Source organism: Pristis pectinata, chromosome 31 (genome assembly GCF_009764475.1).
Source record: "Pristis pectinata isolate sPriPec2 chromosome 31, sPriPec2.1.pri, whole genome shotgun sequence".
Taxonomy (NCBI): domain Eukaryota; kingdom Metazoa; phylum Chordata; class Chondrichthyes; order Rhinopristiformes; family Pristidae; genus Pristis; species Pristis pectinata.
Window position 1 is genome coordinate 18,405,200 of NC_067435.1, and position 24,769 is coordinate 18,429,968.

Below are 24,769 nucleotides of genomic sequence, written 5' to 3' on the forward strand. Positions count from 1 at the left end.
CGGCTGACCAGACTTGAACTTCCTCCTGAAACCACTCCACTGCTCATTCAGGATGGAAACTTTAAGCCAATTCTGTCAGCCAGGCCTTTGGTCACCTGCCTTCAATAACCACCTCCATACATCCCTCAGTCAAACCCTCTCCGTATCTCCTTCCCCCCACCCTACAACTCCTGTGCTATGCCTTGTAGTGGTCATAGAGTCATACAGCACAGAAAAAGGCCCAGTAACGTTTGGTTGAGAACCAGACCCCACATTTCCTTCTATTGTTTAAAGAACCAGTATCAACAGCAACAAGGAATGGTTCCGGCCAAAGTGGTTGAACTGCAGAAGGTTCCAAGTTCTAGGCGATTATAATGCAAGACTCCAAAAATTCCCTGGATTCTGTGTTACCCCAGACCACACACTCCACACCCTCTCACACTCTCAGCTCAGTAGTGTAGCGGTTAGCGTAACACTATTACAGCGCCAGCGACCTGGGTTCAATTCCGGCCACTGTCTGTAAGGAGTTTGTACGTTCTCCCCGTGTTTGTGTGGGTTTCCTCCAGGTGCTCTGGTTTCCTCCCACATTCCAAAGACCTACGGGTTAGGAAGTTGTGGGCATACTATGTTGGCGCCGGAAGTGTGGCGACACTTGCGGGCTGCCCCCAGAACACTCTACGCAAAAGATGTATTTCACTGTGTGTTTCGATGTACATTTGACTAATAAAGAAATCTTAATCCAAACCTGGTGCAATCCTGATGCAGGGATTCGACCTGAAACCTTGATGGTTCCTTTCCCCCCCACAGATACTGCTCGACCGGCTGAGTTTCTCCAGCAGATTGTTTGTTGCAAGGTCCCAGTACCTTGCAACAAGACTCCCTTGCTTTTGTACTTGAATGATCTCATTGTCAAGGCCAACGCACCATTTAGCTTCGTAATTGCCCACTGCTTACCCCCAGCAGCCAGTGTACAAGGACACCAGCTCTCATTGCATCTCCCCCTTTCCCAATCAGATTGCAATTCATACGGATCACCTGCGTGTGTTGTTGACTCAGACAATTATTGCACAGGAGATGGGGATAGTCCTCACCTTTCCCCTTAAGTAGCTCCATGGGTACCAGCTGCCAATGCTAACCAGAGACAGAGTATAAAATCACTGGTCACCCACTCCCATAGGATCAGCCCGGGAAGAGAAGTTAGCCTTAGCTTCATCCCCGCTCTATGGCTGCTCCACCACTACCAAGCAGGGACGGCTGAGAAAGATGCTCTTTGCATTTTTCTTCAGCAGTCAGCTGACCTACGGCCCAGGTTGAGATGGGACAGGTGACATGGAGGGAGAGAGGTCAGGACGACAGTGTATCTGCACGGTTATTGACCAAGGGGTAAGGGCAAGAAGCAGTGCCCCCTTGGTAGGGAGATGGGTGAGTCAACTGAGGTTTCCTTCCTGGGGCTCTGCAGTGGAGTCTGAATCCACTCAGAGTGCAGGGAGTGACCCGCGGAGGTGTGTTCCCCACACAACCCAAAGTTCAAATTACTCCTCCGTCGCCCAGTCTGAAGAAGGTTAAAGTTAAAGATAATAAAAACAGAAAATATAGATCAGGCAGCATCTGTGGAGAGAAATAAGGTCAGTGTATGAGGTTAAAGGCCCTTCGTCAGATCTATTCTGACTGCAACACTGTTTCTCCTCCCACAGACACTGCCTGACCTGTTGAGTGTTTCCAGCATTCCCTGATTATACCGATATACTTTATTTCAGATATCCACTGTCTGCAGGTTTTTTGATTTTGATTTAAAATTAGAGTTGTTCAGGACAGAATGGAAGATTCAGGAGATTCAGGGGTGGGAGTGGGGAAGGGTGATCACATGCTGACTTCAGTGTCCAGCCTGCAGAGTTACACCCACTTGGAATTGTGCTGAGCAGACATCAGTACAGAAGTAGTGATGTTATGTTGCAGTCGTACAAGGCGTTGGTGAGGCCACATTTGGAATATTGTGTTCAGCTTTTGTCACCCTGCTATAGGAAAGATGCCACTGAGGTGGGACGAGTACAGAGGAGATCTACGAGGATATTGCTAGGACTCGAGGGACTGAGTTATAGGGGGAGGTTGAGCAGGTTGGGACCTTATTCATTGGAGAGTAGGGGTGACTTGATAGAGGTGTATAAAATCAAGGGGCATAGATAGAGTGAGTGTAGTTTTTTTTTCCTCAGGGAAGGGGAATTAGGAACTAAAAGACATAGGTTTAAGGTGAGAGGGAAAAGATTTAATAGGAACCTGAGGGGCAACTTTTTCACCCAGAGGGTGGTCCGTATATGGAACAAGCTGCCAGAGGAAGTGGTTGAGGCAGGTACATTAACAACATTTAAAAGGTACTTGTACAGGTGCATGGATAGGAAAGGCTCAGAGGGATATGGGCCAGATGAGGGCAAATGGGACTAGCTTGAATGGACATCGTGGTCGGTATGGACCAGTTGGGCTGAAGGGCCTGTTTAACTCCGTGACTAAGCTTAGCACACAGGTGTGGGAGAGGGGCTCTGAGATGGGTGGGAGAGGGGCCCTGGAATGACGTAAAGCTCCGCTTCACCTCTGACCCTCTCCTCTCGGGCAGGTGTAAGGATCGCTGGCGTGGAGAGTGATGAAGGACAGCACCGGAGACCCACAGGGTAAGGACGAGAGCCAGAAGGATGTGCGGAGCACAGGTACACTACACACTGCTCCCTGTGTCTGGGGGGAGGCTGGAGAACGTGGAGAAACATGCCCCACATCTCCCACAGGAATCCATTACGGGGGGAGACCATTCGGCCCCTTGAGTCTGATTCGCTGCCCTCTTGTTCCACCTGAGCTCCTAACCCTTCATACCCTGACCAAACTCTCTCCAACTCAGACCCCCATCCCTTGCATCCCACTCCCCCACTTCTCACTCCCTCCCCACTCCCTCCCTACTCCCTCCCCACTCTCCCCACTCCCTCCCTACTCCCTCCCCACTCTCCCCACTCCCTCCCTACTCCCTCCCCACTCCCGCGCTCCCTCCCCACTCCCTCCCCACTCTCCCCACTCTCCCCACTCCCTCCCTACTCCCTCCCCACTCCCGCGCTCCCTCCCCACTCCCTCCCTACTCCCTCCCCACTCCCCCACTCCCTCCCTACTCCCTCCCCACTCCCCCCACTCCCCTCCCTACTCCCTCCCCACTCCCCCACTCCCTCCCTACTCCCTCCCCACTCTCCCCACTCCCCTCCCTACTCCCTCCCCACTCCCCCACTCCCTCCCTACTCCCTCCCCACTCCCCCCACTCCCCTCCCTACTCCCTCCCCACTCCCACACTCCCTCCCCACTCCCTCCCTACTCGCTCCCCACTCCCCACTCCCTCCCCACTCCCTCTCTACTCCCCACTCCCTCCTCACTCCCTCCCCATTCCCTCCTCACTCCCTCCCCATTCCCTCCTCACTCACTCCCCATTCCCTCCCCACTCCCTCCCCACCCTCCCCATTCCCTCCCTACTCCCTCCCCACTCCCGCCACTCCCTCCCCACTCCCTCCTCTATGCATCCACACCCCTCTCCCATCCCCACCCCTCTCCCCACCCCACTCGGTCTCTCTTTCAGCTTTAAATGGATGCTCTATAAAATCAGCAGAATGTTCTGTGACTCACTCAGCAGTTACTCATTTTACAAATGTTTCTCGTTATTCAGAACTTTCTTCCTGAACTGACCATCTGGAACACATTACACACACGCACTCACTCCCCAAGAATAGCTGCTTAACTACCAGAAGTGGCTGCGTCAAAACCAATGTCCATCTACAGAGCTGCGGAATGTCCCCACAAAGATTAGACTGACTCATATCGTGGGGGCGTGGGATCACACTCCAACAATAATCTGAGGGCCGGGGCAGTGAACCAGGCAGCAGGAAATCATAATTCACCGTGTAACACAGGCTGAATTCAGTTTTTAGAATCCAGCGATATAAGTTGGGATGGATGAAAGTACCCAGTCCACACACCAATATCCCTTAGGGAGGGGAAACTGCTGTGGGGGCCATGATGTGACTCCAGACTCACACCAACTTGGTTCCCTCTGAGGTGGTCTACAAAGTATCCAGCTGTGTCACTGTGTCTACAACTGGCTGAGCACTAACTAACTAACTAACACACACACACACACACACATACACAAACACACATACACATTCACACACACACACACTAACACAAACACATACACAGACTCACACACACACACACACACACACAAACACAAACACACATACACAGACTCACACACACACACACACAAACACAAACAAACAAAGACTCACACACAGACAAACACATACTTATGGAAACACATGCACGCATGTAAACGTGTGCACACACAGTCACAAACACACATACATGCAAACATGCACACACACACACACGCACAATCATGCAAACAGAGTCATACACACACACACACACACACACAGACAAACCCACTCAGGCACACGCACACGCACATGATCCCACAAATACACATATTCATGTGCACACATACACACAGAAACATGCACTCATGTATTCACTCACACACACACACACACACACACACATGTATACACAGACATACATACACACTCTCACACTGTGCTTTGCCCAGAGTAACTCACTGCAGTACCTTTGCCAGGATCCCTGGGCCAGTGCTGCACTGTGACTGAGCAGCTGGCAAATGCCAGCCTCAGTACCCACCTTTCAAAGATCTACCTGGTGCTCTGGGGATTGACCAACACAATCCTCCCAGTTATTCTGGAGAAACACAGTCCATGTTCCTTCACTTTGCATCTGGATCCTTGACTCCCTGACCAACAGTCTGACCAACAGACCGCAGTCAGTGAGGACAGGCAGCAACACCTCTGCCACGATTATCCTCAACACTGGTGCCCCACAAGGCTGCGTCTTCAGCCCCCTGCTCTACTCCCTATACACTCACGACTGTGTGGTCAAATTCTGCTCTAACTCCATCTGCAAGTTTGTAGATGATACCTCCGTACTGGGCTGTATCTCAAATAATGATCTCAGAGTACAGGAAAGAAATAGAGAGTTTAGTAAAATGGTGTCATGACAACAACCTTTCCCTCACTGTCAGCAAAACAAAAGAGCTGGTCATCGACTTCAGGAAGGGGGGCGGTGCACATTCTCCTGTCTATGTCAGTGGTGCTGAGGTCGAGAGGGGGTTGAGAGCTTCAAGTTCAAAGAGTGACCATCACCAATAACCTGTCCTGGTCGGACCAGGACAGAATTTGTTAGGTGTATCCAGGAGGGGTTCTTAAATCAATATGTTGGCAGTCCAACAAGGGGAGAGGTTATTCTGGACCTGGTGTTGGGTAATGAGCCCGGCCAGGTGATTCACCTGTCTGTGGGTGAGCAATTGGAGAACAGTGACCACAGCTCATTAACTTTCAGGATAGCTATAGGTAAGGATAGGTGTGGGGCTAGTGGGAGGGTTTTAAATTGGAGCAGGGCTAATTATGAAGGCATAAGGCAGGAACTAGGTAGTGTAAACAAGGAGCTATGTTGGCACAACATTGTGGGCCGAAAGACCTGTTCTATGCTGTACTGTTCTATGTTCTTTGCAGTCACATAGATGCCGCGGCCAAGAAAGCTCACCAGCGCCTCTACTTCCTTAGGAGCCTAAAGAAATGTGGCACGTCCACTTTGACCCTCACCAATTTTTACCAATGCACCATAGGAAGCATCCTATCTGGATGCATCTCGGCTTGATACAGCAGCTGCTCTACCTGGGACCACAAGAAACTGCAGAGAGTTGCAGACACAGCTCAGCACATCATGAAACCAGCCTCCCCTCCATAGACTCTGAATTCAGAATCAGAATCAGGTTTATTATCACTGACACGTGTCATGAAATTCATTGTTTTGCAGCAGCAGTACAGTGCAAGACATAAAATTTACTATAAGTTACAAAAATAATTAAATATTGCAAAAGAGGAATAACGAGGTAAGAGGAATAACGAGCTTATTCCCCGTTTCATATGTGAAAGATGGAGCTGGAGAGAAGCGACTTTTTGTGTGCAGCTCCCAAGGGAATTATAAAATACTCCCGGTTACAAGCACTACAGCGGAATCTGCAGCCACAGAGACTGCGCTAAGCGACATTGTTTCAAGTCATTTAAAAAAAACTAGCGATCTTAAGACCTGACAGACTTGGGACTCCAGACCACCCCGGGGGTGAGGGCAGCAGCCAGAAGCTCAGGGAACATCTCCATTGTCTCAGGAAATGTGGCTGCAGGGCAGGGCTGCAGGTGAAACTGGTCCCCTTCCCTCCCTACCTTCCTCCTGGCTAATGCAATCTTTGGAAAACAAATTGACTCTGTCTATTTATTTTCTCGTTGGCTCAGTAAAGCAGCCAACATAATCAAAGACTCCACCCAATTTGTCCAGTGTTATCAGAGCTAGAACGAGGATTAGTCCTTCAACTGTTGGGCTGGGGCAGGTTCAGAAGCCGTTCTCTCCATTAATGCTCTTGGGGTCTGGCTCCTGAGTCACAGGTTCCTAAATCAGTCCCAAAACAGTTGCCCATGGAGACCTGTGCCAGGGGTAGTATAAACCTGTCACTGGCATCAGGACACCTGGAAAATCCAAACACTTGGAAAATCCAAACACTTGGCAAATCCCCAACATCTGGAAAATCCCCAACAGCTACAAATTCCAACAGCTGGAAAATCCCCAACACCTGGCAAATCCCAACAGCTGGAAGATCCTGGCGCTTGGCTAAATCTGTCCATTCGCAGCTCCTGCCACCTGCCATCTGAACACCTGGCACGTCCAAAACTATCACCTGGATCCTGACACAAAAACAGAAACCGCTGCAAACACTCAGCAGGTCAGGCAGCAACCGCAGAGAGAGAAACAAGAGTTAACGTTTCAGGTCAAAGACTCTATATGAGAACTGGGAAAGAAAAAGCTATGTTAGTTTCAGAGAGGGTGAGGGGAGGGGATGGACAGGACAAAGAGAATGCCTGTGATAGGCTGTGGGCATGCTTATTACTGGGGCAGTTTGAGGGTGACGAAGGGGTGTGATTGAAGCAAATCACAGGGCAGGGTGGTCTAATGGAGAGGGGGAGAAATCTCTGAGGCAATATCACAGACAAGACTTACAGCAAAAATGGCCAGTCCTTCTGTCAAGGGGGGAAGCGAGCTGGGATTTGGACACTTCAATACTGAGTGCAGAGGCTGTCACCTGGATTGTCATATCAGGCTTCCACTTTGAATGATGTGAAGGTCACTGGTGAACAGGGCTTCAATCAGCCTTCGATCAGCTGCTGACAACCCCGGTCAGTGGATTCATCACCTCCTCCCCTCCTTCCAGATCCTGCAAAAGGGACGCCGGGAGCAGCATCAAGGAAACCCTTCGGGATTGTGACCTGCATTCTCCTGGGTCTGTTCGTCCTACTGACTGTAATGTTCGTTGTGGAGCTGCTGAAGTGTAAGTCACTAACAGTGTGCGAGGGCTGTGTGATGACAGGGACGGAGCAAGGGTTTGTTTGCTGCTTTGTGGAAGTGTTGTGGAGGAATCATTCCCAAAAGGTCAGCAGACGGTCAGTCACCATGTGCCGAAGGAAGTGAGAGAGGTCAGAAAGGCCCAGGTCACAAGGTTTCACCCATGTCTAAATATATTCAGTTTGTCAGGAATCCATAGAGCAGCCTTATAAAACTCTGGTTAGGCTGCATCTGGAGTATTGCATTCAATTCTGGTCTCCCTATTACAGGAAGGATGTGGAGGCTTTGGAGAGAAAGCAGAATAGGTTTACCAGGATGCTGCCTGGATTAGAGGGCACGTGCTATAATGAGAGGTTGGACAAACTTGGGTTGTTTTCTCTGGAGCGGCAGAGGGTGAGGGGAGACCTGATAGATTATGAGAGGCATAGATAGAGTAGACAGCTGGTATCTCTTTCCCAGAGTCAAAATGTCTAATACTAGAGGGCATACATTTAAGGTGAGGAGGGTACGTTCAAAGGAGGTGTGCAGGGCAAGTTTATATACACAGAGGGTGGTGGGTGCCTGGAATGTGCTGCCAGGGGTGGTGGTGGAGGCAGATATGATTGTAGCATTTTAAGAGGCTCTTAGGTAGGCCCATGGGTGTGCAGGGAATGGAGGGCTATGGACCATGTGCATACAGAAAGAATTAGGCTTCATTAGCTTAATTAGTTCAGCACAACGTCATGGGCTGATGGACCTGTTCCTGTGCTGTACTGTTCTATGTTCTATATTCACCCAACAGCAATATTCAAGGTAACTAGTGACCAGCTCGTTTAACACCCACTAAGACGATTTTATAGATTTCTACAGAAGTCTGAAAACTGCCAGTGATTCTCTTCCATGTCACTTCCCTCTCATCACTGGAACTTGGGAGAAAGCGATGATGGATGGGAGCTTTGGTCCCATTAGGTGGATTGTGGTCCAGGGAAGTGTGAGGCAGAGTAATGGGAGGGACAGACAAGGCAGGGAGTGGTGGGACACTGAGTGGGAAGGAGCTGAGTCCATCCCCATGGATCCCTGACGGCTGAGTGCCGAGTGGTTAAAAGACTTGCAGGATACTTGCCTTTATTGGCTGGGCGTGCAATACAAGAGCAAGGATGCTGCAGTAGATCTGGAATAAACATATTGGGCCAAGTGGTGGTACAGCAGGTAGTGCTGCTGTCTCACAGTTCCAACAACCCGGGTTCGGTCCCGACCTCGGGAGCTGTCTGTGTGGAGTTTGCATGTTCTCCCTGTGACCGTGTGAGTTTCCTATGGGTGCTCCGGCTTCTTCCCACATCACAAAGATGTGCGGGTTGGTAGGTTAAATTACTCCCTCCCCCCACCATGTAAATGTGTGTCAGGAGAATCAGGGGGAGAGAGAATAGGTTACAAGGAAATGACTGGGGAGTGGGATTGCCTTAAGGGCTGGCATAGAATCAATGGGCTGAATGATACAGGCACCCCCATGCATTACTGCCATTCAGCTTATGGACATTCACCCCCACCGAATCCACAGATCACTGCCCAGAAATCTGAGATATGGAATAAGATTTGCTCTGACAGAATCTGTGTGAATAAATCAAGGTAAAAATTTTCTTTTCAACTCACGCTTCTTGGCATGTGTGCAGGTAACTTGGCTTTGCATTAAAGAAGATTGCGATACAGACCGTTTTCGAGGAACGCAACTCCTCATAACGCGGGGGTTGCCTGTACTGTGGATGTTCTGGGTCATCACACTACAGGGGACGTGGTAGCACTGCAGAGGGTGCGAAGGAGAGTTAGTTATAGTTATGAAGAGGCCGAGGGAGATTTCTTTAGAACAGAAGATACTGAAAGGAAGTTTAATTGAGGGGAATAAAATGATAAGAAGCCGGGAAGGTTAGCAGGAAGGGCCTCTCCCTCAGCAGAAAGTGCAGTAGATCATTAATTGGTAGAGGGATTGAAGGAGTGCAATGTCTGGGGCTGAAGAGTGGGGCAGACAGAAGCTTCCATTACAGTTAAACAATATCCGAGATCAACCACCAAAGTGCCACCATTGACAAGGCTGTGAGCAAGAGTGGGATAGAGGATTAACCTTATGGCCATTTTTGGCCCAGCACAGGCATGTTGAGCCAAATGGTCTCCTCCTTTGATGAGCTGTGGGAGGGACGGTCAGGGATAGTCTGCAAAAGGGAGTGATTATTTAACCACGGACCCTTCGAGGATCTGGGCAGTCGGTCCCTGATAATATGTTGGAGGTGGCACCAATTCTGGACCAGGGACATGGGGAAGCAGCAGCCAGTTGAACTGTGGTGGACCGGGGAAAGAAGGGAGTCAGCAGGCACGACGGATTGGCATGTGTGGGAGATCCAGGACAGGCCCGAGGGACCGGTTCTACAGGACCGCCCCGACTTCCTCAACCTTGCCTCACGTCTTGACAGAAAGAACAGGCCACAGCGGGGGAAGGCACACCCTGCACTCTCCGTCCCTGATCAGTGCTCACCCTTCCACCTACTGAAGAACCTCGTTAAAAAGTTACCAGAATGATACGGGGGAGGAATGGGTTAAATAAAGAAAGGTTGTATGGATCAGGTATGGATTTCCTCAGAGACTGATGATGGAAGTCGGTCAGAGAAAATGTCCGAAAACTCTCCCTCACGGTGCTAGAGATTCCTTGTAGAAAAAATGCTGAGGTTATTCTCCAAAAATATGGAATGTGAGATTGCTGGGTGTGTGTTAGTTATGGAGCAAGAGTAGATAAATGGACGGTTGTGATACAGCTGCTGAGCTGGGCAACGTGGAAAGATCTGCTGCTTCCCAGATCCCAAATTCACCCCCTACTGTTCATCCACCCTGGGCTCCGACAGCCCCCAACCTGCTGCTTGAGAAGGTCAGAGGTGGGACCCAACGACACTGGTAGTAATTTCCTCACTTTCAGTTCGACAGATATCCGGTGAAATTAAAGATCTGAAGGACGACATGACGGAGAAACTTGCAAGAATGAAGGACGGTGAGTCTTTGGTAAAATGCCCAAACTCTGCCTGCACCCAGCTACTGCTGGAAGCATCAGCATCGGTACATCTCAGGAATGCTCTCGGGGATTCCCGGTGACACAGTGGGTCCAGGAAGTGCACGGTGTGAGATTGAGAAGCTGGCTCTGACTCTCCACTGTAACGGGGAGACGCAAGAGACTGCCGATGCTGGAATCTGCAGCAATAAACAATCTGCTGGAGGAACTCAGCGGGTCGAGCAGCCTCGGGGACAGGAAAGGAATTGTTGACATTTCAGGTTGAAACCCTGCATCAGAACTGATGTCACCTGCGTTCGGCAAATCGGTCCATCTGCCAATCTGGCTCCATCTACTTTTTGTTTCTCTGCCTCCACCTACCATTCACCTGCCTCTGTCTCCCAACTCCTCCCCTCCTCCTCCCCTACCTGGCTGCATCTGCCCGTCATCTTTCCCCCTCCTCGGTTCAACAACTGGCCCCTGTCTCACCCCTTTCCTTCTCCTCTTTATACCAGATATCTCGCCTCTCCACTCTCAGTCCTGGTGTAGGGTTTTGAACCGAAACGACAACTACTCCTTTCCCTCCACAGATGCTGCTTGACCCGGTGAGTCCCTCTGGCAGTTTGTGTGAGGTCAGAGGGACCGGGGCTGAATGCCCCTGCACTTAACACCACAAGCTGTCCGGGGAACTCCACACAGTGAGAGACGTTCTGCTGACTGGAATCACGTTCTGCTGGTCGCAGCTGAGAGTTAGTCATGGAAAAGACTTTCAGAACGGTTATTGGTTTAAAAATACTTCTTTAAATCTTTGCAAAACTTTTTCTTTAAATTCCTTATTAATATGGATCATCTTAAAGTTTTTAACTATGTTTGAAAATATTTGGAAACATTCAAAAGTGTTTTAGTTTGTTAAGTATTTTAACCACTTTTTTTCATTTTTTTATGAAATGGTTTCCCATAAAGCAGTCGGAGTGTTTATAAAGGACTGAAACATTGACACTTTGTGGGAGTGCACTGATTCATTTGTGCTCCCCTGTCCCGCCCCATGGTCCTGATGATGGGGGTGGTCCCACAGGAGGCCTCCCAATTTTCCACAAGTTCTTTCTGGCACAGTTGCCAAAAGTACTGTTAGACTTTCCAATCAGGGTCAGCAGAACCACTGAAGGTCAGCATTGGCTCCAAACTTCACTCCTGTTCTGTGTGAGCAGGAGGATTCAAGGGCACTGACTGTACTATGTGACTGTGACCGGCCAAGGATTCAGAGGATGCTCCGTGTGTGGGTTCCAATGGTCCCAGGGTCCTTGGGTCAGAAGCTGGGATCAGCCCAACCTCAGCTGGGAAAATACCCACAAAATACCTCTGTGTGTGTGTGTGTGTGTGTGTGTGCGTGTGTGTGTGTGTGTGTGTGTGTGTGTGGGGGGGGGGGTAGGGGTGTGTGTGTATGAGTAGGTGTGGATGTGAGTCTGTGTGTATGTTTGTGTGTGTGTGTAAATGGATAGGCGTGTGTGTGTGTGTGTGTGTGTGTGTGTGTGTGTGTGTGTGTGTGTGTGTGTGTGTCCCTGTACCTCTATGTGGATGTGCGTTAATCTGTACTGTGCCCGTGCGTACAGGTGAGCTTGCGCATATCTCTGTGTACTCAGGGTGAGTCTGTGTCTGTCTGGGATCATCTCACCCCAGGTAGGTGGTGAATCATTGGGCTCTGCTGGCTGTTGCTCTGGGTCACAGACTGAGCTCAGTGAGCAGTGGCTCTGACTACAGTTTTAAACATCCTTGGACGTGGGAGGAACAACATTTTCCATGCAGGATTTCTGCTGTAACACCAGCCGCTGGCCCACCCATGTAGTTGGTAACATCAGAGGGAAATGAAAAAAAATCTTGTTATTGCCTCTTCACAGCCTGCAGTACACTGAAGCAATTAAACCCACTGGTGCACAGCAAGATCCCACATACAGTGATGTATTCATGGAATCAAAGGTCATGGAATGATCCTGCATGGATAAGGCCATTCAGTCCATTGAGGCTGTCCATGCTGTTTGAGGACAACACACTCCGTCCCACTCCCCTTCCCCTCTCCCATTGTCCTGGCAACATTTCACTGTCAGATAGTTCCATATCCCTTCTGTGCATTAGTTCAACACCAACCTTACAGGAGGTATCCTCCACGTCACAGTGACACCCTCCACGTCACAGTGACACCCTCCACGTCACAGTAACGAACTCCACGTCACAGTAACGAACTCCACGTCACAGTGACACACTCCACGTCACAGTAACGAACTCCACGTCACAGTGACACACTCCACGTCACAGTAACGAACTCCACGTCACAGTGACACACTCCACGTCACAGTAACGAACTCCACGTCACAGTGACACACTCCACGTCACAGTAACGAACTCCACGTCACAGTGACGCACTCCACGTCACAGTGACACCCTCCACGTCACAGTAACGAACTCCACGTCACAGTGACACCCTCCACGTCACAGTGACGAACTCCACGTCACAGTGACACACTCCACGTCACAGTAACAAACTCCACGTCACAGTGACGCACTCCACGTCACAGTGACACCCTCCACGTCACAGTGACGAACTCCACGTCACAGTGACGCACTCCACGTCACAGTGACACCCTCCACGTCACAGTGACTAACTCCACGTCACAGTGACACCCTCCACGTCACAGTAACGAACTCCACGTCACAGTGACGCACTCCACGTCACAGTGACACACTGCGTCAAAGTATTTTCCTGAAAGCAGCCACTCACGTTAAATCCCTGACTCGCGGCCCTTCCGCCAGAACAAATGGCTTCCTCAAGAGCGCAAACTTTCTCATGCCGCATGTGGTTGAAACGAGGAATACACTGCCTGTAGACATGTGAACCAGGAATACTCCTCCTGTAGAGGGGGTGAACCAGGAATACACTGCCTGTAGACATGTGAACCAGGAATACACTGCCTGTAGACATGGTGGACCAGGAATACACCGCCTGTAGATGTGGCGAGGCAGGAATACACCACCTGTAGATGTGGTGAGACAGGAATACACTGCCTGTAGACATGGTGAGACAAGAATACACCACCTGTAGATGTGGTGAGACAAGAATACACCACCTGTAGATGTGGTGAGACAAGAATACACCACCTGTAGGTGTGGTGAGACAGGAATACACTGCCTGTAGAACTGGTGGGGCAGGTTCCAGTGTTGTGGTCTGCAGACAACTGGAGACATACATGTTGGAAGAAATGTGTAAGGCTCCGGATAAAGAGCTGGGGTTTGGAATTAGAGCACACAGTGGTGCAGCTGGGAGAGCCGCTGCCTCAGAGTGTGAACAACCATTGTTCAGTCCTGACCTCGGGTGCTGTCAGTGTGGAGTTTGCACGTTCTCCCTGTGACTGTGTGGGTTTTCTCCAGGTTCTCCAGTTTCCTCCCACATCCCAAAGACATGTGAGTTGGTGAGGAAATTGGCCGCTGTAAATTGCCCCCAATGTGCTAGAATCTGGGGGAGTTGATGGGCTTGTGGGGTGAATAATGAAACGAGACTGATGTATGATCAGTGTAAATGGGTGGCTGATGGCTGGCATGGACTCAGTGGGCCGAAGGGTCTGTTTCTGTGCCTCTGCTGGAGACGCATTGGGCTAAAATGCCTCCTTTGCTTGAAACCATTCTGTGATTCTGTGATTCATTCTATCAAAACTACTCGTTATTCTGAACCCTTCCATCAAACCAGCTCTCAACCTGCCCCACCCATCCCCGGCTGCTCTCCCTCTCCATCTCACTGCTCCCTTCATCTTGTACCTTCCCAATAAATATCCTCTGCACACTAAAACATCATCCCGTAGTTGGTCACAGCACTACTGGCCAAACCAGTATCTTATAAATGTTTAACATATCATGAAATAAGTCCTCGGGCTTCTATCATTACCGTGTATTCATCATTCACAACCACCCTCGAGGAGTTCCACTTCACACGCTCCCTTGTATCTCAACTCCTCGAGACATGAGCACGTCAGTTCATATTACCTTGCAAGATTTTTCCTCTGAAAATCAATTGCTTCACAGTTTTCTACTTACAGGGCCCTTTTCACCATTCCTGTCTTTTACTTGAGCAAAAAACAAACTACTGGATGAGCTCAGCGGTCCAAATGAATGTCGTGCATCTCCCTCCACAGATGCTGCCTGACCCACTGAGTTTCTCCAGTAGTTTGTCTTTGCTCCAGATTCCAGCAGCTGAAGGCTCGGTGTCTCCTTGTCTTTTTCTTGTTCATTCCTGGGGTGTGGGCACTGTTGGCAAGGACAGCATTTACTGCCGCTGGTGAGGGACCCGCTGTTACCACTCTGTCCCTGTGGTGGGTGCACTGCCAGGGTGTTAGGGTTCTGACAGTAATAAAGTGAATGGGATGGTACTGAAGGTAGGTGGGATTGTGTATATCTCTGCGTACCCCAGAGCGAGTCTGTGTCTGTGTCTGGATGCGTCTCACTGTGGTGAACTATTGGGCTCTCTGGGTTTAATCTCAGAACATGGACCGAGCTCAAAGCACAGTGGGCAGCGTCTCTGACTGCAGCCTTTTAACGTGGGGAATGTTCAGGATCTCCTAGGCGGTTGATACTGTGGTTTTGGGAGCTGTTCCATCATGTCCTTGACCTGCCTGGTACAAAGGCTTTAGTGAGCCCTTCACTGCAGAGACCCAGCTTCTGACCTGCTCCTGTAGTTACTGTCTCTTCATGGCTGCTCTGGTTAATGACGATCCCAGGGTACTGACAACAGGGAGGTAGGAGTAGGTTGACTCTCCTCAACTATCTGTCAACGTTTGTTACCACAATCAGCCCAAGCTGTCTGCACCTTGCTGCGTGCTGGGATCGAACGCCTCCTCATCTAAAGAGTTGTGAATGGAACTGAACCTTGTCCTGCTGAAGCCTGCATAGACCCCCAGGAAATTCGGAATAGCTCCCTGGGGTTGTCCGCGTCCACCTGAGATGGGCCTTATCCAGAGGCAAGGCCCCCAAGAGCACAACAGCCTCAGTGCTGCCCTCTGGTGTCTGCCTCGACCCAATGGTCAAACCTCTGGAGTCTGAGCTCACAGCCAACAACAGCCACACTGGGTAACAATGGTTCAATTTTGGAAAAAAAATCTGAAAACCAGACTAAATATCCAGAAGTGTGAATTCAGATCCCACCATAGCAACTCCAGGACGTGGTCTCAGTAATGGCGACTGCACGGCTACCATATGTCACTAAAATCTGCTTGGTTGATAAGATATTTATTTATTAGTCACATGTACATCGAAACACATAGTAAAGTGAGTCTTTCTGAGTTACTGAGAATGTGCTGGGGGCAGCCCGCAAGTGTCGCCACTGTGCCGGCACCAACATGGCATGCCCTCAGCTCCTAACCTGTGCGTCTTTAGAATGTGGGAGGAAACCGGAGCACCCGGAGGAAACCCACACAGACACGTGGAGAACGTACAAACTCCTTACAGACAGCGGCGGGAATTGAACCCTGGTTGCTGGCGCTGTAATACCATTATGCTAACCGCTACACTACCATGCTGCCCGAATGTCCTTCCGAGGAGGATACCTGGGGTTAGAACAATGTGGCTGCCTCTTAATTACCCTCTGAACTGGCCAGCAAACCATTTGTAGTTTCAAAGTGCTGTGTTAGGATGGAGAAAGGATAAAACCAGACAGATCACCCAGCTGTGAGCCTGCCACCCAGTCTGGACATGGTAGAGATGCTCCCAGCTCAGCCAACCTTGCAAAGTTCTCCTCACGCACATCTGGAGAGGAGCAGCTAAATACAGAGCAGTCAAGCAACAGCCTGACACAGTCATCCTCACAGAATCAACCTCACAAGCATCGTGTCAGACTCGATCATAATCGCTGAGTGCCTCCCGTTCCACAGTGGTGTGCACGTCATCCCAGAACATTGGCTCCAGGTCCCAAGAAGGTTCATGGCATTAGATGAAATTTGACAAGGAAACCTCCTCCTGATTCCCACCACCGTCCTCTCTCAGCTGAGGAATCAGTGCTCCTCCATGTTGGACAACGCGCTGAAGAAGTGATGAAAGTAAGCGAAGGCTCTGGGTGGGGTCGTCAGTGCCCATCACCAGGGTAGCTTTGGGAGCCCCTTCACTGATGGTGCTGGCTGACTCCTGAAGGACCAGGAACAAGGCAGAAAGGGAGGTATTGGTGAAAAACTTGTCTTGCAAATTGATCATACAGGTCAATTCATTACACAGTGCAGTTACATTGAGTTAGTACAGAGTGCATTGAGTTAGTACAGGTAAAAACAATAACAGTACGGAGTAAAGCGTCACAGCTACAGAGAAAGTGCAGTGCAATAAGATGCAAGGTCACAACAAGGTAGATCGTGAGGTCAGAGTCCATCTCATTGTATAAGGGAACCGTTCAATAGTCTTATCACAGTGGGGTAGAAGCTGTCCTTAAGTCTGGTGGTACGTGCCCTCAGGCTCCTATATCTTCTACCCAATGGAAGAGGAGAGAAGAGAGAATGTCCCGGGTGGGTGGGGTCTTTGATTATACTGACTGCTTCACCAAGATAACAAGAAGTAAAGACAGAGTTCAAGGGAGGAGGAGGGGACCAATACAGAGGGTATCGATTCCCGCCGTTGTCTGTAAGGAGTTTGTACGTTCTCCCTGTGACTGCGTGGGTTTCCTCGGGGTGCTCCGGTTTCCTCCCACATTCCAAAGACGTACGAGTTAGGAAGTTGTGGGCATGCTATGTTGGCGCCGGAAGTGTGGCGACACTTGCGGGCTGCCCCCAGAACACTCTGCACAAAAAGATGCATTTCACTGTGTGTTTCGATGTACATGTGACTAATAAAGATTTCTTATATCTTATCTTAAACCTCCTTGGGTTATCCTCACCTCTACCTGTGGCAGATGCACCTGTCCATTGGCATTGGCAGAGCCTCATCTTCACATGGAGAGCACCCTCCATTGTGGTGTCTGACAAACATTATTCTCAGTGGGACGGAAGCAAAACAAACCTCGCAGATCAAAACAAGTCATTCCAGAGGCACTGTGGACCATCAGCAGCAGAGGACATGTCCACCTTGGCGATGTGTCACCTCTGCCACCCAGGACGTCCGCACTCCACTGTTACATCAACCCGGTTGATTGACTGGGAGCAGCACCAGGCCTACCTCTGGCTGCAGTACCCAGCTGGTGAAGCTGTAACACAGGACCACTGTACGTTAAACAACAAGAACAGTGGCACTGGACAGAGCCTTGCGATCCCTCAGTGGCTCAGGTTGAGAATCGACCACATTCAGTGAATGGTGGTGGACAACTACACCGCTAGCAGCAGGTGGAAACTCCAGTAACATCCCCACCCCCAACGATGGAGGGGACCAGCACTCAGTTGTTCTCAGTGTTGTGCTTAGCCGGGGATGTGGAGTGTAGCTCCATCCCAGGATCCCCACCAGATCAGAAACCAATTTCATTCATCCCAGGGGATCTCAGGAAACAAATGAAAGCACCAGATACAGCAAAGGATTTGGGATCAGACATCAACTTGGCTGTTGTACTGAAGACCCAAACTCCAGCTCTGGTAGTGCTCCAGTGCAGTTATAACTCCAAAATGTTACCTACAATGTGGAAAGTTGCTCGGGTATGTCTTGTTCTCAAATGCAATCTGTCCAGTCACCAGTTAATCAGTGGACTGTCAATCACCAGCAAAACTGATAGGATGGTCACCAAAGGATGGCATTTACTTACCAATAACCTGCTCGTCGATGCCTGGTTCACTCAGCTTCAGATCTCATCCCAACCTTGGTCCAAACATGGACCAAAGGGCTGAACTTGTGTAGTGAGGTTACTCTTCACATCAAGGCAGTATTTGACCAAGGAGCCCTCTGAAATGGAAATCAATGGGCATCAAGGGGGAAAACTCCACGGATTGGGTCAGACCGTGCGCAAAGGAATTGGAGCCCCAGGACATCAGGGCAGGTGTTCCCCAGGGCAGAGTCCTTGGTCCGACCATCCTCAGCCGTTTCCTTCCATCAGAAGGATGGATGGCTGCACAACGTTCAATTCCATTCACAACTCCTCAGCAAATGAAACAGCCCATGCGTTGCTCAGAAACTCAACTGGTCCGGCCACATAAATATCGTGTCTACAAGAGCAAGTCAAAGGCTGTGTATTCTGTAGTAAGTGACCCATCCCCTGACACCCCAATGCCCTCGGACCATCTGCAAAGCACCAGTTGACACAGTGATAGAACACTCTCTTGTTGGAATCAAGAAACTAACCGCCACACAGGATAAAACAACTCACTTGACCACCTGAACATCCATTCTCTCCACCGGGACCACAGTGTGTACCAGCCTTGCATTGTTTTCTCTGGAACGGTGAGACCTGATAGATGTTTATAAGATTCTGAGAGGCATAGATAGGGTGGACAGCTGGTATCTTTTTCCCAGGGTAGAAACGTTGAATACCAGAGGGCATGCATGTAAGGTGAGAGGGGGAAAGTTCAAAGGAGATGTGCGAGACAGGAATTTTACACGGAGAGTGGTGGGTGCCTGGAACGCACTGCTAGGGGTGGTAGGGGGTGGAAGCAGATACGATGGTTGGTAAGCTGATGGAGAAGATCCTGAGAGGCAGGATTTATGAACATTTGGAGAGGTATAATATGATTAGGAATAGTCAGCATGGCTTTGTCAAGGGTAGGTCCTGCCTTACGAGCCTGATTGAATTTTTTGAGGATGTGACTAAACACATTGATGAAGGGAGAGCAGTAGATGTAGTGTATATGGATTTCAGCAAGGCATTTGATAAGGTACCCCATGCAAGGCTTATTGAGAAAGTAAGGAGGCATGGGATCCAAGGGGACATTGCAGTGTGGATCCAGAACTGGCTGCCCCACAGAAGGCAAAGAGTAGTTGTTGAAGAGTCGTATTCTGCATGGAGGTTGGTGACCAGCGGTGTACCTCAGGGTTCTGTACTGGGACTTTTACTGTTTGTGATTTTTATAAATGACCTGGATGAGGAAGTGGAGGGACGGGTTAGTAAGTTTGCGGATGACACAAAGGTTGGAGGTGTTGTGGATAGTATAGAGGGCTGTCAGAGGTTACAGCTGGACATAGATAGGATGCAAAGCTGGGCTGAGAAGTGGCAGATGCAGTTCAACCCAGATAAGTGTGAAGTGGTTCATTTTGGTAGGTCAAATATGATGGCAGAATATACTCAAAGCAGCTGCTTAGGTTGACTCTGTGGTTAAGAAGGCATATGGTGTATTGTCCTTCATCAATCGTGGAATTGAACTTAGGAGCCGAGAGGTATTGTTGCAGCTATATAGGACCCTGGTCAGACCCCACTTGGAGTACTGTGCTCAGTTCTGGTCGCCTCACTACAGGAAGGATGTGAAAGCCATAGAAAGGGTGCAGAGGAGATTTACAAGGATGCTGCCTGGAATGCAGAGCATGCCTTATGAAAGCAGGTTGAGGGAACTCGGCCTTTTCTCCTTGGAGCGACAGAGGATGAGGGGGGACCTGATAGAGGTGTATAAGATGATGAGAGGTATTGATTGGGTAGATAGTCAGAGATTTTTTCCCAGGGCTGAAATGGTGGCCACAAGAGGACATAGGTTTAAGGTGCTGGGGAATAGGTACAGAGATGTCAGGGGTAAGTTTTTTACTCAGAGAGTGGTGAATGCGTGGAATGGGCTGCTGGCAACGGTGGTGGAGGCGGATACGATAGGGTCTTTTAAGAGACTGTTGATAGGTACATGGAGCTGAGTAAAATAGAGGGCTATGGGTAAGCCTAGTAATTTCTTTGGTAGGGACATGTTCGGCACAGCTTTGTGGGCCGAAGGGCCTGAATTGTGCTGTAGGTTTTCTATGTTCTTTCTATGTTCTATGATGGTGGCATTTAAGAGGCTTTTAGAGAGACACATGAACATGCAGGGATGGAGGGATATGGATTGTGCAGGCAGTAGGGGTTTAGTTTAATTTGGCATCGTGTTCAGCACAGACATGGTGGGCCGAAGGGCCCGTTCCTGTGCCGTACTGTTCTGTGTTCTATCTACAAAATACACTGCAGTCACTCACTCGGGCTGCTTGAACAGCACCTCCCAAACCCACCACCTCTATCACCACGAAGGACCAGAGCACCAGGCACATGGGGCCCCACCAGCCGTAGGTTCCCCTTCACGTCACCCACCGACACCATTCCTTCATTGCCCTTGGCTCTATCTCCCTCCCCAATGGTGCTGTGGGAGCCCCTTCACCAGGACTGCAGCGGTTTAAGACAGCTCACCACCAGCTTTCCATAAGAATGCAAACCTAGTCGGCCCAAGGTCATTTGGCCCCTCAAACCTGCCTCCATCCCTCGACAAAACGATGGCCAATCTCCTGCCTGTCTCAACACTTTCTATCCTTATCCTCACAAACTTGGACTCTTCACATCCAAAAATCTATCGATCATGCTGTATGTACTCAGAGACTGGCCCTCCACAGCGCTCCAGGGTAAAGGATTTCCAAGTCTCACCACTCTCCGAGTGAAGAAATTTCTCCTCAGTTTAGTCCCAAACAGCCTGGCCCTTATTCTGGGGCCGTGGCTCCTCAGACAAGGATGCATCCTCCCTGTATGTAACATGTCGAGCTCTCTGAGAAGTTTGCATGTTTCCAGGGCAGTTAGGGATGGGCAAGAAATGCTGGTCTCGCCAGCGATGACCAGATCTGGAAAAACAAATAACTGAAAACTCCCACAGTGAGGAGAGACCGAAGGTCCTTTCGTTGGCTCCGTCTATCTGAAAGGGGTGCCAAATCTCTGAGAAGTTTATTCAGGGGAAAGTGGTGCCTGAGTAATTGAATTATTGGGGATGAAGAGAAGTTGGAATTAAATCCCAGAGGAACAGAGGCAGTGTTTCTGGGAAATGTTGCCCCCTCAGGCATTTTGGGAAATGCGATCAGAACCAGAAACAGGAAGTGGGTCCAGGATATCTGAAAGGAAGATCACAATTAATTGGGAAGCAAGGAGATGGCGAATGGAATGGGTTGTTCGAGAGAGCCAGCACACAAGCAATGGGTCGAATGGCCTCTTTGCCTACAGCACATGTTGCTGAGCAGCAACATTCTGAGGGAAATCCCTTGGCACTGGTGTTGGATGAAGCAAGGACACATCTGAGGGGTGAGCGGGGGGGGGGGGGCGGTGACAGAGGAATCTGGGGGCAGGGTAGACGGGGGCAGTTGGAATGGGGCGGAATAGGTCCAGTGGCCTCTTGTGCAGTGATCACCCAGCAAGTGGTTGCTCCCTGGTCCCAATGGCATTTCTCAGAAGCTATGAACATTGAACAGGAACTGGGTTGAAGAAGCAGAAGGACGATTTGCAGATGGACGGTCTCTGTGAGTCACAGACTGCAGCCTCTGGCAACACTTCAGGCCCAATTTTGGCCTCTCCCTTCCCTTCACTCCTTCGGCGGTTTCACTGGCTGACGTCGTTCCTCTGGGCAGTAAATCGCTCCATGCCGGGTTCATTTTCCCTTCACTTGCCAGCCTCCTGTCACCTCAGGCTTGTCCATCGCTGACAGGGGGTAACCTCCTCTCCCCCCTTCCCTGGGCTTCCCAACACCTCCTCACCAGACTCTCCATCTCCTTCACTGAGCCGTGGTCCCCAGAGGTGCAGGACCTCGGGACCTCTGCCAAGTGGCCAACCTCCAGCAGCAAAACCTGCCACATGATGCGCGTAGGCCGCGGTACGGTCAGCGCTGCAGGGAGAGGTTGGGAAGGCTCAGACTTCATTCCTTGGAGCATAGATTGCGGGGTGACCTTATCGAGGTGTGTAAAATCATGAGGGGCATAGATAGGGTGAACACATAGTCTTTTTCCCAGGGACAGGGAATCAAGAACTGGAAGGCACAGGAATAAGGTGAGAGGGGAGAAAATTAAGAGGAACCCAAGGGGCAACTTCTTCACGTGGAGGCCAGTGTGTATATGGTAGTGTAGCATGATGCTATTACAGTGCCAGCAACCTGGGTTCATTTCCTGCCGCTGCCTGTTTGTACGTTCTCCCCGTGTCTGCATGGGTTTCCTTCCACACTCCAAAGACGTACAGGTTAGGAAGTTGTGGGCGTGCTACATTGGCACTAGAAGCGTGCTGACACTTGCGGGCTGCCACCAGAACACTCTACGCAAAAGTTGCACTTCACTGTGTGTTTTGATGTATGTGTGGGACGAGCTGCAGAGGGGGTGGTTGAAGCAGGTACAGTAACAACATTTAAAAGACATTTGGGTAGGTACACCCATAGGACAGACAGATATGGGCCAAACATGGGCAAATGGCCGGCATGGATGAGTTGGGCCGAAGGGCCTTCCTCTGTGCTGTATTAATCTATGCCTCTATAACTGTGGTGTGGACTGAGGTGCAACCTCTTCCTGTGCACCTGCAGTGTGCTCAGACTCAATTCCCCATGGAGGTTGGGTGTAGAGGGAGCAGGACTGGTCACCTTCCTCATCCCTCCCAGCTACACCCCTTCCCTGAACCCACCCTCACTGTCCCAAGCTGGAGTGTGCCGTGACTGGTTAATCAGCAGAGGCCTGAGGTCACAGGCGGCTGAGTTTTCGGTTTGTTGCGTGCACCTTCAGCTTCCCATCCTCTCTGCTGGGTGGGCCTCTCACGGATTGACAGGAATAATTTGCATCTGTGCAGCTCCTCAAACCAAGTGAAAGGTCCCAGGGTAATCCAGCCGAGGGTCCCCAACAAAGCTGCCAGCACCACAGGCCAGATATGGTGGGGGCCAGAGAGTGGGACTGTGGTTCGTTAGCCAGCTCCACCAGGACAGGACACCATTACCTGGACAGCAGACCACAGCTGAGAGGGTTTGATAGGGGATGTCACTTGTGGAGGGAGGGAGCACTCGGTGATGGAGGAGCTCCTTGTAATGCGTGAGGGAGCTCCCTGTAGTGAGGGAACTCACCACGAGAGCCCGTGGGCAGAGAGTATCGAGGACTGGCAAGGCGCGAATGGAGACTGCATCCAAACCTGGCCAGCCCAGTTCAGGATGGAAGGGCAGCTCCTGGCGCAGTGACAAGAGTTCCTGGAACTGTCCCAGGGAGGAGGGATTTCAGCTGCAAGGTCAGGCGGGAAGGGCCGGGATCATTCTGCTGGGAAGTGAGACAGCCGAGAGGGGGACTGATGGTGACCACATTAGGCAGGGTAAACGGAGGGGAGTTGTTCACATTAGTGATGGTTCAAGGCACAGCTTGAGTGCCAAGGGCCACAAGGAGGATGTAATTGTGTTCAGTTCTGGTCGTCTTATTGTAGGAAGGATGTGGAAGCTTCAGAGAGGATACAGAGGAGATTTACCAGGATGCTGCCTGGATTGGAGAGCATGTCTTATGAGGATAGGTTGAGTGAGCTAGGGCTTTTCTCTTTGGAGCGAAGGAGGAGGAGAGGTGACTTGACAAATGTGTACAAGATGATAAGAGGCATAGATTAAGTGGACAGTCAGAGACTTTTTCCCAGGATGACAATGGCTCACACGAGGGGGCATAATTTTAAGGTGATTGGAGGAAGGTATAAGGGGGATGTCAGGGGTGAGTTTTTTTACACAGAGAGTGGTGGGTGCGTGGAACACACTGCCAGCAGAGGTTGTGGGGGCAGATACATTAGGGACATTTAAGAGACTCTTAGGTAGACACATGAATGATTGAGAAATGGGGGGCTATGTGGGAGGGAAGGGTTAGATAGATCTTAGAGCAGGATAAAATGTCGGCACAACATTGTGGGCCAAAGGGCCTGTACTGTGCTGTAGTGTTCTATGTTCTATGTAATGGGAGATCTACTTCTATACAGGAAGCAGTGAGGACCTTGGCTTCCAGCCCAGTCAGGCAGGGTCTCGAAAGGAAACTGGGTGTGTATTAAGAGGGAATCATTTTCGGGGCTGTGGGGAGAGTGCAGGGCAAAGAACTGGTTGGGATTGCTCACTGGGAACCAACATTGACTTAATGGGCTGACTGGCCTCCGTCTGTGCTGCTAAAAACTTCTGCATTAACCTCCAGTGAGCAGGGAGCGTGCAGAGAGTTCCAGAGAGCAGGGAGTGTGCAGAGAGTTCCAATGAGCAGGCAGAGGTTTCCAGAGAGCAGGGAGTGTGCAGAGAGTTCCAGAGAGCAGGAAGTATGCAGAGAGCTCCAGGGAGCACAAGTGCATTCAGCAGACAGAAAGGACCATCAGCCAGTAACACCTCCCAGCAACTGTGTTTGGACCTTATGGTTGAGGTTGTGTTTGGATCGCACTCTGCAGAATGAGTTTGGATCACACTG

General features: G+C 50.3%; 1 protein-coding gene across 2 annotated transcripts in view; it reads left to right on the top strand.

Moving 5' to 3' along the window:
- Window positions 1–24,769, top strand: part of LOC127585015 (asialoglycoprotein receptor 1-like) — a 55,366-nt gene that overhangs the window by 18,927 nt on the left and 11,670 nt on the right. The window contains exons 2-4 of one of the 2 annotated variants that reach the window (XM_052042123.1): window positions 2,588–2,678; window positions 7,340–7,456; window positions 10,409–10,480. In XM_052042123.1, coding sequence (XP_051898083.1) covers window positions 2,615–2,678; window positions 7,340–7,456; window positions 10,409–10,480 — 253 coding nt within the window. In that variant the 5' untranslated portion in view covers window positions 2,588–2,614. The remainder of the gene's footprint in view (window positions 1–2,587; window positions 2,679–7,339; window positions 7,457–10,408; window positions 10,481–24,769) is intronic. The other variant, XM_052042124.1, reaches the window with a different exon arrangement.